General features: G+C 41.0%; 1 protein-coding gene across 1 annotated transcript in view; it reads right to left on the reverse strand.

The window, feature by feature from the left end:
* CSK (C-terminal Src kinase) overlaps positions 1–19618 on the reverse strand; it is a 112374-nt gene that overhangs the window by 32159 nt on the left and 60597 nt on the right. The window contains exons 2-4 of the mRNA XM_075857805.1: positions 13640–13718; positions 10033–10146; positions 3602–3714 (exon numbers count right to left, since the gene is read on the reverse strand). Coding sequence (XP_075713920.1) covers positions 3602–3714; positions 10033–10146; positions 13640–13654 — 242 coding nt within the window. The 5' untranslated portion in view covers positions 13655–13718. The remainder of the gene's footprint in view (positions 1–3601; positions 3715–10032; positions 10147–13639; positions 13719–19618) is intronic.

Below are 19618 nucleotides of genomic sequence, written 5' to 3' on the forward strand. Positions count from 1 at the left end.
CATTAAGGGGTTAAACTGCATATTTTCTAGCAGTAAACGTTATGTAAAATATGAATGCATCAACTGAATGACAAAGTATGGTCTTACCGTGCCTAAGCAGTGGGACCAAATAAATATATAAATTAACAGGCTTTGACTAGAGGTTCCCTTGAACTTATATTATGGTCATCAATGATATAGGTACTTTGATAAAGATGCCTCTAGGACCATCGTCAGCAAAACATCGAAGCAAAATTAGTTGCTAAAAGTTAGGAGAGTATACTAAAAAGAAGAAATACTACTTCTGTGCCTCTGATACCCTACGCTCATGTATCCACACAGGCAGACTATTGTAATTAATGAAGTTTAAATAAAATCAGACTGCTGTAAAGAACGGTCAACAATAAAAGGCACAAACCATAGAATGAATAACACTGCTATTTGAAAAATAAACCTAGTTGTTAAAATAGTTTTACAGATTACCTGGTCACTGAAATCGTAGCCGAACTGATTGGCATTTGAGACATTGCTGTCACTCCTTTACCATGTATCATGTAGCAGCACATAAATACAGCGACAATAGTGAATATTCAATAGAGCACCAGGAAGTATTATGAGAAAATGTTCTTGAAATGTGTATGCAAATTAAGTTCAAAGGGCAAAAAAATAAGGGTAAGACCAGCTGCACGGGAAAAGTTTATTATGAAGATGAAACCAGGTGAGTAAAAGTGGAGAAGATAGTAACGCCCTGACAACAATGGAAGAGTCCTGGAACATGCATACAGGATACATAGAAGCGGTTTCTTAAAAAGTAATTTTTAATAAAAGTGAATTTTAAAGTTGGTTAAAAACACAAAATACATACCAAAAAAAAATAATTGCTTACAGAAGGTGTACATAGGCTTTAAGTGCAGGAGGTGTGGTAGGGGTATTACAGCTTTAGCAAATAATGCTTGTGGTTTGTAGAAAAGTTGTACAATTTTCTAACATACAATAAAAATCTTTTATTTTAAAATCGAAGATAAAAATCTGCACTGGTCATGTGATGATCACACTGGTGCACAGCCGATTACAGCGACACTGTATCAAAGCCCTGTCTTGTTACGAGCCATGCACCTGTGTGTCCATCAATGACCATTATAAAAAAAACAGAATATCCTTTCAAAACACCTGCATAAAGAACACTGCCCATTCCTAGAATGTCTCATAGTACTGCATTAGCTGGAGGAAATATGGCAAGAAGACCTGTCCCTTTATACCGAACTGTAGAAATAGGTGAGCGCAGGAGGTTACTTCTAAAGGGACTATAGAACGGAGAATAATCTTATGTATCTTGGCATTTGTAAACATTTTTATTGGTTTGGCCCTCTGCACTTCTATCCACATTCCTTGGCTTAGTAGCTCTGAAAGTTTACGGTTATTTAGATTTTCAGTGAATTTATTTCAAAAATACTTTATATGCCTTATATGTCAGTAAATCGCACTTGCGTAATCTAAAAATGACAAACCCATGTTTCTGACCTCTCACAAAATATATTTTCTGTGTTACTTGATAGAATTTCCACCACTCAGTAGATAATGTAGCATGTCTGTCGTCTAAGGCCCCATTCACACGAGCGTGAATCACGTCCGTGTGCTGTGCGTTGAAACAACGCACAGCACACGGACCCATTGATTTCAATGGGGCCATTCACGCAGCGGGAGTCCGCTGTGTGAAACTCACTGCATGTCCTATGTAGGTGCGCCCATTGAAGTCAATGGATGTGTGAAAACCACGCACCGCACACGGATACACATGCGTGTGCAGTGCGTGATTTGAGAATCACTTCAGTTGAAAATAATAATTTAAAAAAATGCTGTGCTTTGCGAGTGCGTGAATAACGCATGCCCCTCGCAAAGCACGCTGATGCATAATGCAACACACACAAACCCGATTCTTTGGCCTCCTCTGATGCCGGTCTGAGTCGCAAGCTGCTGCAGGCATCTGCGCGTTGGGTGTGTTGCATTACTTTTTTTTTTTTCCATACTGTTGTGTCCCCCAATGATATTGACCAGAAAATTGGATTTTTGTACTCACTGTAAAATCCCTTTCTCGTTGAACTACTATAACTTTAAAAGATAGCAGTGTCAGGAATAGCTTTCAACCAACAGCTGTGCACGTGGTTTATTAAAGTGAAAGTCACCCTTTAAGAAGGTCAGTTTTAGGTCCTAAATTATGTGGAGAATAATTCCTTTAAGTGGAACTGCCATCATACTATGACAGCCTAAGTTTAGACAGCGTAGTATAGTACAGGTCGCTTTACTTTCAGCCCAAACGGCACAAAAGAATATTGTGCCGTTTGGCTAATAGAGCCCAATAAAGAATACAGCAGATTCATAGCAAGGCCTTATTCACACAAGCATGTCCAATTTGCACCCACAAAATAAGGACTTTTTTTTTTATGCATATGAATGTTTGTGTTGCGTCGATGTGGTTTCCGTGTGTCTACCGATTTTCTCGTATGTTTTTCTCCTCTGCAAGCACTTCCTAGTTTCACTTTTCTTTTCTGCATTTCTGTAGCAACTGAACCAGCAAAACGGGCAGAAAACAGATGTCGTCCGCGTTCTATCCATTTTTTTCACTAACCAAATGATTTTAATAGGAGAGTCTGGCCCGCAAAAACGGACCAGAATAGAACATGCAGTGAGTTTCTCACTATGGGCACAAACGGATGTGTGAATAGCCCCATTGAATTGCATGGGTTAATGTGCCGTGCGTTGTTAAAACGGACAGCACACTGACAAGAAACACGTTTGTGTAAATAACGCCTTAGGAATTTGTTGAATTCATTAGGGAAGCACTTACACCCCCCCCCCCCCCCCCACCTCTCTCACCAGTGACTGACGAGCTCCCATGTATACATGCAGATACACAACCAGGATAAATTACTGGTGAGACGGGCGAGGAGAGCTCTCTTCTCATGTACAGAGTCCGCTGTGTTATTTATTAGGCTCTACTAGCCATAAAGCACAATAATTTTAGTGTCCTTTGGGCTAATAGAAGACCGGACCTGTCCCCATACTATACAGCTCTTACAAAGGGAAACAAAAGTTTGACGACAGATCTGCTTTAATACATAGTTACAGTGGTCAGAGCTGTTTTTCTGATACAAAATTCCAAATCGCTATTTAGACCTAGAGTTAAATGGCAAAATTTGGGCTGAATGCAGCCAACACTGGTTGGGGCTTAGGAGCTCACTGTATACGGTTTTATGTGCATGAATATCAAAAGTAGTCTTGTTGCTTGTCTGGTCTGAATTAAAAGACTGTGGACCTCAGTCATAAAAAGTCAAAGTGACAAACGGTCCATAGCAACCAATCAGAGCACAGCTTTCCTTTCTTAAACTGCACAGTGATTGGTTGCTATAGGCAACAAGGACAATTTTACTATTAGACAGTTTTAACAAATAAGGTGTATGTATTTTATGTCATAGACAGATCTCTCGGTGGGCTATGGAATTTGTTACATAGTGACTATGAACATAGGATGAAAGTCAGAAAGTGGAGGCCTTACTATGCATTAGTAATTAGAATGATTGTAAGCATACAGATAGCACTCCAAAATGATGCAATATATACTTACGGCATTAAACTAAGCTTTGTCCCAGATTTTACTCCTTCTCTCTTCTGTACATAGTTGGCAGGTATAAAGCCCACTTGACCACCTTTATTCTTTGCTTTGTACCAATTGGGATCCTGCATGAAAATATTCAAAATTAGAGAGAACAATTTCAGGAAACCCAGTTTATAGCATTAAGGGATGTTCTACATAAAAAAGATAGATAAAAATATATATTTATACCTACATAGTGGCTAAACCAAGCAAAACAACATCTTACAACAGCAGCCCATACACATTACGATTTTATTGGCAGATTCCTTAATTTTGGGGGATACGCAAATAATAATGTTTTCTGGGTGCTAGCAGACAAATTGACCATTTATTCTCCATACAAAAAGGGATCAGCTATATCGGCTCCAATTTTTTTGGGCTGACCTTTTTGTTCTCCAAGGGAAGAGCGGTGCTTATTGAACATTTTACTATGCAAAAATTTGTTTTTTATTTACCGTAAAACCCTTTTCACATTGAATTGAATTCATTGGGGGACACAGCACCATGGGTATAGACCCTTGCTACTAGGAGGCAGACACTAGAAAGGAAAATTATTTGCTCCGCCCAGGCAGGTAATACTCTTCCCACAGACACTAGCTTAATCAGTTTGTACAAAAGCAGTAGGAAAAACTACCAAAAAAACGCAACAAACACGTCCACGGACACCAGGAAAAAAAAACAACAACAACCAGAACAAAAGTCTCAGGCCTGGAAAACAAAAAGAGGGTGTGATCTATGTCCCCCAATGAATTCAACGAGAAAGGGATTTTACAGTGAGTACAAAAATCCAATTTTCTGGTCAATATCATTGGGGGACACAACAGTATAGAAAAAAAAAAAAAGTAATGCAACACACCCAACGCGCAGATGCCTACAGCAGCTTGCGACTCAGCCTGGCATCAGAGGAGGCCAAAGAATGTATCTGGTAGAATTTTGTGAAGGAGTGCACCGAAACCCAGGTAGCAGCCAATCAAAGCTGAGAGAGTGAAGCTTCGCACCATACCGCCCATGAGGTGGAAGAGATCATTACCCTGGATCCAGTCTTTCCCGCCTGAGGAAGTCTACGGGCCAATTGTCCACTCCAGGTATGTGAATCACAAACAAAGCTGGCACGTGATTCTCTTCCAAATGGAGGATCTGAGAGGACTCCCACAGCGCCGCCTTAATGGTTTAGATAGGTCGACCTTTGTGAAAGTTGTCAGGTTCTACTCTGACTGGGCAACACTGGAGAAAGGAGTCCAATTGGAAAGGGCCAGGAAGACTGCTCTCAATTCCAGAACATTGATTTGTAAGTTTGTCGTCTCAGGCCCAAACCTGCTTCCCAAATAGGCTGCCATCCGTCGAGATTATGAGCCAGTGGAGCGAAAAAAAAGGACCATCCATAAAGAATGGCTAGCAAGGTCTCCCACCAAAAAAAACTCCTGACAAAAGCGGAGTGGGCAGGAGGATCATCCTGTTCAGTTTGTTCTCAAACTTGTCCCAGCTTGCAAGAATCATCCTCTGAAGGGACCTTGGGTGGAATTGCGCTTACTGAGCGGCAACAAAAGACCAATATTATCCTGCCCAGCATCCGCATGCATTATTGGATGGAAAGGGAGTGCTCTGTTGAAGGAAAGGCTTGGATGGGCTTTAGCTTACTCAGCAGGGCGGGAGGGGGGGGGGGGCTCAACAGGCCTTAGTTGTCCTGGTGCTGAAAATAATTCTTAGTCATTCCATGCACTGAGATGGAATTTCTTTCCATTGATGATCTGTCCGATTCTCTTCAATGTGTCCAGTGTGATGTTGAGACTGGAAAGGTCATTCTCTCAGGAGGGGGTTTTCACAAAGAGATTGTTGAGGAAAGGGATGACAGCGATTCCTCTTGCACAGACTAGAACCATGAGAGTCGCCAGGACCTTGGTTAAGAGCCTTGGAGTCGTTGCAAGCCCAAAGGGAAGGGCAACAAACTGAAAATGCTGAAAACCGAGGGTAAAACGAAGGAAACGCCTACCTCCACATCCCTAAGCTGGATTGCTATGGGGATGTCTAGTTAGGCGTCATGAATGTCAACGTCGGAAAGGCAGTCTCCGTGTTCCAACGATACGACTTCTGACTGCAGGGATACCATGTGAAATCTCTGAATGCGAGCAAAGAAATGAAGCTGCTTTAGGTCCAGGATGGGTCTCACTGGTCCATTCTTTTTAGGGACTGATGAGATTTGCGTAGAATCCTTGAAACCGTTACGACTGAGGAACTGGGACGATTACTTCCTGGAGAAAAGAATGAACAGCCTGAAAGTGTTTATGCTTTTTTTCAGAGGTCTAAGGTGGAATTGACAGAAAGAACCGACCTGGGGAAGACTTCTAATTTATATCCAGTTTACACCATCTCTCGAACCCAGGCGTTGACCACATGAGCAAGCCATAACAAGCAGAAGAGGTCTCAGAAGGAGGGCTTTTAGAGCCTGGGATGCTGTTGCCAAGCGGGCTTAGGCTTGAACAATGGGCGTCTGGAGTCCCTCTGGGAGGAGAGCGACCTCCGAGAGGAAAGTTAGGAAAGGACCTAAATTTATGAGAACGGAGAGAAAGTTCAGGACGCAGAGAATGGTTCTGAGGCAGAAGGGAAATCTTAATGACAGCTTCAGAAATAATTTAAATCGAAACAAAATTCAAAGAGTGTTTTATTGGAAGCAGGGCCTGCCTCCCAAGATAACCAAATTGGACATCAAATAGATATTTAATAGCCGATGGTCTAGCAGCCAAATTGACTTACTCAGGGAAGACGCTGGAGGGGCATAAATCTGGCCTGCTATTTGGGCCAGCAAGCGCTCCAAAGACTCAACCATAGTGTGAGAGAGTATGGAAATGTCCGCTATTGCCTGGGAAAAGGACCTTGCCCAGTTAGGGGGTGACATCCTGGGAGGAGGGAAGAATTCTGGAAAATGGGGTCCTCCCAAGACACAGACATGTCACAAGGACACACTAGAAGTGTCAAAAGGAAGAGTGGCCGCTGGGGGAAATGCACCTGGCAAACAAATGGGATGACACCTTGAAAAATAGAAAAAAATTGTCCCACAGGGCTAGCCAACCGAACCGTTACTGCTGTGTACCGCCCACAGAGGAGACCGAGTAACTCTGGTGAGCAAGGTGGTGCAGCTGAATATGGTGCTGGAGATAGTAGTCAGTAGCGGTCTAGACTTAATGGCGCCAAAAACGTGAGTCCTGTTGAAGCAACGCCACAGAACGAGAGCCACCACTTCCTAGAAGCTTGTTTGAAGAGACAGCCCCTCCTAGTTCCCGCATTGCAGAAAACCACGGTAACAATAGCCCCCCTCTGAGGCTTTCAGTATGGCGGACCAAGTTGCCGACAGCAGAAGAAAAGAACATCACGGTGGGCGGGCCGTCTGGCCGTGGAATTTGCATCATATACTGCTGAAAAGCAGGGATCCAAATTTAGATATGGCGGCGGAGGTGCAGGAACAAGCGTCAGTGTTCATTTCGGTGTAAAAGAGGAAAACTGGAAAGTATATGGAAACATTCCCCAGTAAGAAATTCCCCACCCTAATAAAAAGTCACACCCCCCCCCCCCCCCTAAATACCCCTAGACTTTGTTCCCTGCATGGTAGGAAGGAAGGGGAGGGGAGTGCGGGATAGAGTCTGAGGGAAAGATTGCAATGAGGACTAGGGAGATATTATCCATACTCACCTCCCTGGTCTTTGAGTATACACAGTGTCACCTTATCAGTAACCTCTCACAACAGTAGGGGTACGGACACTCCACATGCAGAGAATAAGTTAGGTGACCAACGGCAATGGAAGCACGGTGCACAGTTTTTCTCGGGACATGCAGGGGGTTGACTAGGTTGTTAATCCAGGATGACAACCACCCTGCAACGAAGGTGGGCGGGAAAAAAAAGCAGACCTGAGAATCATATAATAAATAATAGTCTCACAGGACAATGGGTCAAAGGTTAGGTGGTTCCTGAGTATGGCATACCACCTGCAGTGTGTCAGACCTGAGAATCATGTTGTTTCTGCCTTCTACAGACACTAGGCTAAACCTGATTAAGCTCGTGTTTATGGAAAGACTATTGCCTGCCTGGGCGAAGTCTAGACTTTTCCAAGCTAGTGTCAGTCTCCTTTACCCATGGTGCTGTGTCCCCAATGATATGAACGATAGCTTCTCTACAGACCTATGGTCCACATGGTAACGGACTACAAACAAACTGTGTAGTCTGATCCTAGTGTCATACTCTAATTTTCCCCCAAAATGTTGCTAACCTACCAGAAGTAAGACTGTAAGACTTAAAAGACAGATGAAAGGGAGTATGATTGCAGTATTAAACTGCACATAAGAGATGTACACAAAATGATAGATTTTGGCAAAATTAGATTTAAATGGACTGGAACAATAAAAACAATTCTGCAACGGTGGTCCTTTCCTGTGAGTCATGTAAGTGAACTAGTAATAGTCATAACGGTCCCCCTGATATCTCTTACACATACCTGACATTATTCTATTTATGTAACCCTCACCCTTGTATCCTCTAAATCCCTACCTATATTACTCCTTAGATCTCCTCAGATGTTTATGCATGTGGTTCCTGGCCCAGAAAAGTGATGTGTAAACTAACAATCCTCCCCATTAAGACATGTACTCGGAATTGACAGACAACATAGAAGAAAATTACAACATCTAGAGGAGTCTTATGCATGGGCATTTAAACTATATGTGTATATTGAATTAGAAAGCATTTCACGTTTTGTATTTTACCATGGCTAAATTATCTAATATTTCAGGCAATCTTGGGTTAATGGTTCAATAATGTACTGCCTAGGTTCTCAAACTGTAGTACGTGTACTCCAGAAGGTTCAATACATGCCATGTCTATAGGGGGCACTGAAAGTGTGCTTATACTGTGCTTTGTAATAGGTAGCACAGCGTATGATCAAAGCCTTGGAGGGTACTTTGATGTAATGTTTTGAGAAGGGGGTTACTTGTCCAATAAAACACTGCATGAAAACAGACATGCTAAAAAAAAAAAAAAAAAAACACACTGAGAATTGTAATATATTAGTATCTGTATACAGACATATAAAAAACATGGGCACCTGACCCAATTGACCATGACATGCGGAAACATGATAGAATAAATCAGAACATTATCTTCATTAGAACATGTGGGAGGAACTTGCCGAGTATAGTCAGCATAACAGGCTTTACTAACAGGTTTCCAGATGTAGTGCAGAAAAATGCTACAGAAATCAATAGACCTGGTTTGGTAAACATGTACAATGCACACAGCTTCTAAGATCGGATGGACTTGTGTATTAGGTCAAAAGCAAACTTTAACGTGGTTTAACCATCATAATATAATTAATAAGGAAGTGAGGAACAAGGAAACCCCAACAAAAACTGCCATTCTTCTCCTATAGAACACTAGGTGTCCGGCACAGACCAAAAAAATAAAGCCACCCAAATGGTGCCATCAGTTTATGTGCCAGGACCTGGTTTATGTAAGAGAATGAAAGAAAGAGACCCCCTACTTTGCCCAAAGAACTCCAAGTAAATGGGCCCGAACGGTAAGGTCCATACCGCCTCCCTCTATCAAATAAGTGGGAAACAGCTCATTACTAAAGGAGTCATAGGGACTACTTTTTTAAAGAAGCGATTATAAAAAGTTATTCAATGAAAATTGAAGCCATGTTACGGCTTGTGGGTTTTAACATGTCTTTTTCCTAAAGTCAATAGGTAAAAAAATTCTATCCATCCATCTATCTATCTATCATAAAGTGGCAAGAATAAGCAGCTAGAAGGAGCAAACGGCTTCAGTGTGTCCATGCCTATAGAGAAATTATCCTAGATATCTTTGACAAGGAGCACGTAAGTGAAACTGGCCACGATTAACTTGTTACTTTTAATATCTGAAAAAGGGTACTTGAAAAACTAACAGTTTATGTAGAACCTTACTTACTGCAATACATGAAAAGGAGGAGAAATGCAAGCTGTTCTAGACAAGCCTATAAAACCTTTGGTAGGCTGTACATTCCAAGCATAAGTAAGTCTCAGTTATGCAGTGTCTACATACAAAGTCATCAGTGTGGTTTTTCAAGATTTAACAAACAAGCATGCAACGTGGGCAGACCATTCAAAGAACACATAATAGTTACAATAATCGAGCAGACATATACAATACATTCCAAGATAAATACAATATTTGCCTTGTGTTTTGCTTCTAATCCATATTATTGCGGTTTGCATTACTAATGTGCTAATAATATAGTAATATACTACAACTGCTTTAAGCCACAACAAAAACAGCCAGTCCAAAAAGTGCACAGATCTGCACTGCAGAGTACGAGCAGGATTTAGTCTAAATCTGATCGTTAATATAGGCTCATAACTATAGGGATTCACTTTACCCTGGTCACAGCCACGATTGTCAAGACCTCTCCTTTTGTAAATTCAAGATCCTGTTCTGTTCTCCTCTGGAAGTCATAGTTAGCGACACATTCTGTACCAGCTTGCCAGGGTGTCTATGAATTCAAAGAAGAGTCTAATTAAATCAGATATTTTAATAAGTTAATATTGATTAAAAAAACGGTCGCACGTGACGGTTAAGATTTGAGATTCATCTAATTCTCTAGGATACTTGGTAGTTTCTGCAGAATGTACCTGACTATGTGACCCTATATTAAGTCGTTTACATCTGAGGTAAACAAAAAAAATTATAATTAGTGTGCTTAAACATAAAAATCTGGACAATATAGCCTATATTAAAAAAAAAAGTTGAATGTTTTAAATCCATATCTTAAATGCAGTATCTCACAGACGCACTTGTCTTTCCATATTTGACACTTAAAATATGGACACCTTTGAAAGGCAAATTTTTTTTATTTTTATTTTTTAATTAAAAAAAACAAAACAGGTGCGTCTGTGTTTAGTACAACTTTAAAAAAACTTATTAAAAATTATTTTTACTTTTTTAGATACAGCTGTTCTGTATTCTCTATTCAGAGCAGCTGCATCTAGCGCTATTCACTGAATCAGTCATTCCCGCGAACCTGACGTGTTCAGTGACAGCAGGTCTTGTGGGTCTTGGACACGCAAGATCCACCTGTAAACTATCACATCTAAGTTATGAACAGTCAGACACGCAGGACCCGCTGTCACTGAAGCCGCCAGGTCCACGGGACTGACTGGTTCAGTGAATAGTGCTAGATGCAGCTGCTATGTATAGAGAATACAGAGCAAAGCACTATGCACACCAAAGTAGAAATTCTTTTGCAGATAAATAATTTATTATATTTATAGCCAATGACAGTGCGACGTTTCGGTCAATACCATGACCTTCTTCAGGCACTTAGTCATCGTGGGATCCTGTGTGGATGGCGCATTCGTATGGTGGCTGACCGCTGTAATTAGCGCCTAATTACAGCGGTCAGCCGCCATACAAATGTGTCATTGGCTATAAATATAATTTATTTAATCTGCAAAAGAATTTCCACTTTGATGTGCATAGTGCTTTTTTCTCCACTGGATCGGGTTGGGACCATACTTATACTTAATACAGAGCAGTTATATAGAAAAAAAGAAAAAAGTAGAACGAATTTTCACTCAAAATTATTTGTAAAGTTGCAAAACACACACACACACACACACACACACACACACACACACACACACGCACACGCACGCACACGCACACACACGCACGCACACACGCACACGCACGCACGCACGCGCACACGCACGCCTTTCAATGGTGTCCATAGCCTTTAAGTCAATTGAACAAAATATTAAAGGGGTATTACAGTCAGGCAAGTGACGGCATATCGCTAAGATATGCTGTCTTTTGCTTATCGTTTGGGCTCCGACCACTGAGATCTCCATTGAACTCCAAAATAGAGAAGCCATGATGGAGATGTAGTTCTTTGCACAGCGCCTGTAATGGTGCCCATAAACATTACAATAATAGCGATTAATGAATTTAGCAGAATGCACATAACATTTGTTCTGATTGATGAAAATTAAGGACGTTTTTAATTTTTCTCTGAAAACGCTATGAATGCAGCATTTAATCAATCATAAGAAATACATGTGCAGTACTGCGCACAGAAAATATGTGCAATAATAAAAATTATTTTCCACAGGGAAAAAAACATTCCAATTGTATATTAGACACCAGTGGAACACAGATCAGATTGGGGCAAACATACAATTTTGTTCTATTTTTACTCTAAAAAGCCATAAACCTTCGACAGCTGTGAGAAAAAAATAAAAATCATATGGCTAACAGTTAACAGTCCCAGCTCCCCAATACAGCGGATATGCACTTTTAGTGACACTTCAGAGCAAACAAACAAATAATAATAAAAAAAGAAAGTTATGATTTCCTCCCTCAGACTATCCGTGAGCGTCATACCATTTAGATTCAATGTGATCAGATAAGAAATGGCTTTTGGCATCTTAAATGGTCAGTAACTTTTCAACAAACTTTGCATTAATCAATAATACAAGCGAATATTATAAGACTTTGAAATATAACTTATTAGAGAAAAATGCCTCTGTCTCCACTTATCAGACTTCTCACTCCTCGAACGGTTTACGAACTCTGAATTTACTGGTAAAATCAGTCTCTAATCGGCTATCAGCTCAGTTAAGGATCAGGTTACAGCTGCCCATATTAGTCTATGGAGAGGGGAAAAGGAAGAGGCACCAGGAGCAGAGTGAGAGGCAGAGAGACACTAGAAGCTGCAGCAGCGCCTGTAAGTGTGTATCTCACCACAGTGCTGGATTCACAGCTACGCTGCTCATTACTGTTGGATAATGTTCCCCATGCTGATGTATCTTCTATGTGATAGATGGAGATAGGAGAGCAGGTTGTTCTCTTCTGAATGCAGTGTATATAAGACATGATAGAAGTTATGCTCCACCCACTAACTCAGGAAAAACTGAGATAGAGCCTGTTAAAGGGGAATACTGGTAAAGAAAACATTCAGAAATCAAGAGACATATAATGGCCAGAAATAGTGTTACTCCTCATGTCCACACACATACCAGCTTATTCTGAAAAGTCACCTGAATGAGTAGGTACCCTCCAGGCATCTTTAATTATTTTTAAAACGGACTTAAAAGGATTGCCAGGATTATAAAAACTTGGATGTGTTCATCCAAAAACAGTGTCACACTTGTCCACAGGTATTGTGTGGTATTCCAGCTCAGACCCATTCATTTTAATATCGGGCATAGTTGCAATACCAAACAACCTGTTGACAGGTGAGGCACTGTTTCTGAAAGAAAGCAACCATGTTTTTCTAATCCTGGACAACCCCTTTAATCATTGCTTGGAACACAGCATCTTACCAGCATGATTGTGCTCACATAGATAGAATGGAGTAGCTGAAATTATTTGTCTAAAATAGTGAATGAAATGAATCATGCATGGTTAAAGGTTTTCCTACTTCGGAATCTGCTCTCACTTTTGGTGAGAAATATATAGGTAAAAAAATGGGTGAAAAATATTGCCATATTAATGCACTCAAATATTTAGGCCCCCCCATCAACAGTAGACTGCACGGGGTGATGTCAGATCCCTTGGGTGATCAAAGGTATATGATGGTTTTATATTGATTGATTTATAAGGGGTCATTTTGTGTGAACAGAGAGTCTGGCTATGTTTACACCTGCGTCGGGGCTTTCCATTGTTCTGCTCCTTCAGAGTAGCAGAACAATGGAAACCAGGGAGAGACTATTTTGTTGCCCCACGGACACCACTGGTGCCTGATAAAAACCCATGGACTTTTATGGGTTCTGTTAGCTTTCCATCAGGCCGTCTATGTTTCTACCGGAAACAATAGCGCAGCATGCTGTGCTATTGTTTATGGTAATCTCTGCAGGACCTCCAATGCCGATGTGAACAGAGCCTAATAGGGGATTGGCGTAAGGGAAAGAAATCGGTGTACAGAGCTGTAGAATAAAAAAAAGTTTATATGAGAAGTAAAAAGATTAGAGAGCCTCAAAACTCACCTGCACCACAGACATTTTGGGCGTGATGTTTTTTTAAAGGAGACTCAGACTGACGGTAATCTGCAGAGTATCATCAGACCTAAGAATAAAGAACAATTCACAATTACATTAAAATCGAATATTTATAGGTGCCAGTGACAAAACTAAGCACTCTATTATGCCTTGTGCTGAGAAGATATGCCAAGTTCAATGGCTCCAAAACACAGTACATAAAAACACTGCATCAGTATGATTACGAGCCTGTTCACATCAGCGTTCAGGTTCCGTTTATCGGTTCCATCAGAGGAACAGACGAACGGAAAGTCGAATGGAAACTATTGCTTCCGTTACCATTGATTTCAATGGTAATTCTTTCTTTTCAGTATGTTTCAGTTCCGTAAAGTTTCCATATTTGTTTTTTTTCACGGAAACAATAGTGCTGTCGACCTCACTATTGTTTGTGGAAAAAAACAAACTTTACGGAACGTAAGAAAACGGAAACCTACTGAAATAGAAGTACTACCATTGAAATAAATGGTAATGCAAACCGAAGCGATAACTTCCGTTCATCGGTTCCTCTGACAGAAGGGTTGAACGTAACTGATAAACGGAACCTGAGCGCTGATGTGAACAGGCCCTAAATGTACATGCATCTTCGCAGCTTTCATTTTTTATCAAGGTTCCAATGGACACTAACTGATCACCATCTGATAAAAGAGTTATTCTCATTTTATATATTTATGGCAAGTCCACAAGATTTGACATCTCACCTCCCAGGAGAACACTGCGATCGCTTGGCTCTTTCCATAAGGCCTCATGTACACGACCGCAATCGTTTTTACTGTCCACAAATATGGATCCGACGGCTACACATCCGAAGCCGTCCGCAATTTGCGGAAGAGCCCATAGACTTCTATGGGCCAGTCCGTGCCGGAATTGCGGACAAGAATAGGGCATTTTCTGTGTATTGTGGATCATTTCTACGGCCCGAAAAACACATCCGTATAAATACTGAAAGGTGTCAGTAGCCAATATAAATTAATGGGTCCGCAATTTCACCCATAATTCCGGATGAAAATTACGGTCGTGTGCATGGGGCCTAACTCTTAGACCTTGCTGGAGATCGCCACATGCAAGCCAGCCACCTCTATATTGAATTCTATAGCAGGGGGATGTAAAAGTACTTGTGCCAGATGAAATATGGTAAAATTGAAGACATATACATCACAAGGTAAAAAGATTACTCATTACCACCTTCACCAAAACATTTTAGACTATTTAGCTACAGCCACAGTACAGGAAGTGAGTTTATTACGCAGTGTGGAAAGTTTGCAGACACCCACATAGATGGTCGTTTGATTTTGTTGTATTTTTAGCAAATCTACATCTAAGTATAGCCAGGTTTATTGATCTTGAGCACCTAACGAGAGTTCGTGATCAGGTAATTCAGTCACTGTGACTTCGCAACCTACACATATCGTGCAAGTGGTAATCTATTCTATTTCCACCAAAAAAAAATATATATTTTTTTACACAAGAAAGATTTCACTAAAGACCTCTACAGCTGTAAGTGAATGTATAAAGGGAGAATATTTTATATATTCAAGTGGATAAATTGCGGCAACATGTATACATCCGTCTGGCAACCAGAACAAAAACAAAATGTATTTAATTGAATACATTTTAGTTAGGCCAAGTTCACACTTGCATTGTATAATGCGTTACTCTGATCAGTTATTAGATTAGTGGATGTTATAAAAAGAACAGATGCAAACGGATGGTAAATTGGCAGTTTATTGTTATTTTTAAAGGATTTTTAAAAGGATCTGGTGAGATTTACAGCAAGGCAAGCGTAATCTTGCGAGATTACGCTATAAACTGTCATTTAAAAAGGAGATCACGCTTACCTTGCTGTAAATCTCACAAAACGTTAGCGAAGTGGTCAGGATTCTGAATAAACATCATGTCCTGTCTGGAGGTAATGTATATTCACGGTCAGCACACTGCAGTAACGTTAGTGTTTGTGTATGTGGCTGCACATAGCGATATAGCTATATCGCTATGTACAGAGTAAATGAATGGAGAGAAGTGTATGATGCTGATTGGTCAGCGTCATACACTTCTCTCCACAATGCCCACTTGGTCATATACTAAAACACGCCCAGTTGTCCATAGAGAAACTCATTATAATAAAGCTAAAAAAGGTCTTAACTCTGTCAAAAATTATCGTTTTTTCTAAATAAAAAACACTGCTGTAATCTACATTACAGCACGGATCACATTATGTACAAGATAGGGCACATATAATGTGGTGACAGGGCCTTTTTAATGCATCCGTCAAACAAATGGACAAGAAGCATCCATTTGAATCCGCAGTCGACTGTGCTATTGATTCCGTCAAAACAACGGAACCCTGTCACAACGGTGACAAACGGAAACCTTTAGCAACGTTTCCGTCCGCATTGAGATCAATGGTGAGGGAGACGGAAGCTAAGATTTCAGTTTGCCTTTCCGTTGAGGGGTTAACCAGACGGAAACGTCCGACGGAACCCCTCAACTGAAGGGCAACGCTGATGTGAACACAGCCTACTCTGCACTTTAATAGCCTTAAAAAAAAAACGGATGACTAAGGGCCTGTTTACATCAGCGTGGTCTTTCCTTTGAGGGGTTCCGGTACAGGTTTCCGTCGGGGGAACCCTCAATGGAAAGGCAAACTGAAACCTTAGCTCCCGTTTGCATCACCACCGATATCAATGGTGATAGAAACTTTTTTGATTTCAATGGTGACTGATCCAGTGTAAATAGTTCCCGTTTGTCACCGTTGTAAAAGGCTTCTGCTGTTTTGATGGAATCATATAGCGCAGTCAACTACGCTATTGATTCCGTCAAAACAAAACGGAACCCTTGCACAACGGAGACAAACTGAAACCATGTGCACTGGATCCGTCACCATTGAAATCAATGATGATGCTAATGGAAACCTATGGTTTCCGTTTGTCTCAGTCAGGGTTCTAATGTGACGGGAAGCTCCGACAGAACGCCAGAATGGGGCCCTGACGCAGATGTGAATGAAGCCTAACATAACGGAAGCAAACGAATGCAATTAAAAATCCCATTGATTTCAATGGGATTTTTAACAGATGCGTTTTTTTATCAGTTATTTTAATATAAAAATGGATCAGAGTAACTGATTATACAACGCAAGAGTGAACTTAAAAAAAGCCTTAAATGGGTTTTCCAGTTGATCATTGCACAGAAAGTCCAGTGGACAGTAAGAGGGGGGCCTATGTACGGACCTGAGTGCGCTGAAATGCATGCAGCAACATTCAGGTCAGTGGACGGCGTAGGGAGGAAGGGCAATTCTAAAAATAAAAAAAACACATGTAAATAAAATGCCTTCTAATTGTTCATGAATAAGAGGGCTAGATGAAAAATAAAAAGTCAGTAAACCCCTTTAATGCTGTAGGAATAAAATATACAGCTCAATAATCAGACACCAGCAACATAAAACAATTGTGCATCATACACTACACAGGACTACTTTAAAAAAATCTCAGATCTGTCCACTATTATACCTAGTTAAATAGGGTTTAATTTCTGCTCTTCAACAAACTGAAGATGACATATAATGCAAAAATTAACTATGTTGCCCTATCGCCTACATAATCTGATCGGCGCTGTAATGTAGATAAGTGTTTTTTATTTTGAAAAACGATCATTTTTGACAAAGTTATGCACAATTTTTGATTTATGCTAGTTCGTTTCTTAATAGACAACTGGGCGTGTTTTTACTTTTTACCAACTGGGCGTTGTGAAGAGAAGTGTATGACGCTGACCAATAAGTGACCAATCAGCGTCAAACACTTCTCATTGTTCCAGCCCAGCGTGATTGTGCAGTGAAAGAAGCTGGGCTGGAACAATGAGAAGTGTATGACACCTACTCACCTACTTTTCAGCTCTCGGCAGACAAGTACAAGACTGCGATCTCTCGCGAGAGATCTCAGTCTGGTCTTTGTCCGCCGAGAGCTTAAGAGAGTGAGTGAGCGTGCACGCCCATATCTCCGAGCTGCTCGTGCGCACACACTCTCCTCTCTCCAACTCTTGCTGTAATACTGTCCGTAGCGGATCTGACAGTGTCACAGCCATAGTAACACGCCCCTTTGCCTAAACACGCCCCATTGACAGTTCAGGGGGTTATTTAAATATCAGTCGCCAAATATAATGACACCGATATCTAAATAATGGAGGCGGGTAGGAAAAAGATGTAAAGTGCCCCAGGGTTTGTGCCGTCCTGCCCATTACATGCTGCACTCAGCTGCACATGTATGGGCAGGTGAAAGGTTTTCTTTAACACAAAAATGCGTTTATGCTTAACAGTACAAAAAAAATCCAGAAATTGTCCGGAATAGCTGTTACCAATGGGATTAGAAAGGTTTGAAGGACACTTGTCCTTTCATACGACAGGGCATCAATCAGTTGGTAGAAATTTTGTACACCCACTACCTATAAATACGAGTCCCCCTTTGATCAACCCTGGAGGAGATATCTGATGCATTAACTAAAAGAGTGGATTAACATTAATGTGTGTCATCTGGGATTATTAATAGCAGAAGCTGATGACCATGAAGTGAGGCTCCCAAGAGAATCCTATATGCAGAGGACAGCACGCAGCAATAGCTCAGCTGCACAGAAGATAATTATTACCCATCCTCCGGCTCGGCAAACATTTAAGGCGCAAAGCGTAATATTTAAAAGTCCCAGCTGTTTGTTGCTATTTTAGGATATTATTTGAATACTGTGAAAGCCGGAAAGAGACAGAGGGAACAGTGGATATAAAAAATGCTGGCATCCAGAGATGAACTCCAAGTAGGAGGACAAGAGGGCTTTATGAGTAGAACAGACTGCAGATGGCCATAGCAGGATATGTGACACAGAGGGAGGGGAGGGGGGGGGGGGTAAATCAAGAAAATAAGACAAGCATAAGTGAAATTAATGTTATTAAATGAAGATAGAGGCAAAGACCATTTAACCTTGGCTATTAATATGTCATGGCAAACCAATGGTAGCCAAGCGTACAGATTTTGTAGGTCTCCAGTGTTATAGTTCTACTCCCTGCAGCAGCTCCTCATCCTTCCCTCTCCAAATACAGCTGTGGGCAGCAGCAGTAAACCTCTTCGCTGGAGACGGATTTTAGCAGTGAATTGAAAGATCAGCGCAGGAGGCAGGGGAGGGCAGAGACGTAGGAGATAAGTGGAGAAAGAGGCATTTTCCTGTAAGAAGGTATATTACAAAGTTTCTTATCCAGGCTTGTACTATTGATGAAATATAAAAAAAATAAAAAGTTAAAAATGGCGGTTATTCAGGAAGTTACTTAGGAGTTATCGCCATCTGGGAAATCTATGGCATATCGAGTATATATTATAAACATTTGACAGCGGTTGTTCCACTTTTGCGGGCGTTTCAAAACTCCCAAACTATAATGGAGAGAACAGCTTGCATGCGTGCCACCTCTCCAACTCATCTCACTCTTTCTGAAGTGCTGAACAGGGGATTTATTGGAATACCCCAAGGATCAGTCTGGGTAAAACTGACACACTGCATTAAAGAACGGGTGTCGTGAAAATTTTTTTTTTTTATATAATATTGCTTTTAGTATGTTATTAAAATTCATTTTATTTATTTGTGTTTGTGTTTTACTCTTTTCTTTTTTCTAACTTTTACTTCACTACGGGGGCTGCCATTTTGTTTTTCATCTCTGTATGTGTCGATTAACGACACATACAGAGATGGAATACGGCAGCTACAGTGCATAGGAGTCAATGAATGGGAGCCGTTATATTGACTCTGCTCTCTGTCCTGCACAGACGCAGGTCAGAGTCACACAGCAGAGCAGCGGTTTGCAGGGAGATAGCAGGCGCCATCATGAAGACCAGCTGCACTGCAGGTAAGATGTGTGTTTCTCTGTCTGTCCCTCTCTCTCTCACACAGACCACCGCTCTC

Source organism: Rhinoderma darwinii, chromosome 3 (assembly GCF_050947455.1).
Source record: "Rhinoderma darwinii isolate aRhiDar2 chromosome 3, aRhiDar2.hap1, whole genome shotgun sequence".
Lineage (NCBI taxonomy): Eukaryota > Metazoa > Chordata > Amphibia > Anura > Rhinodermatidae > Rhinoderma > Rhinoderma darwinii.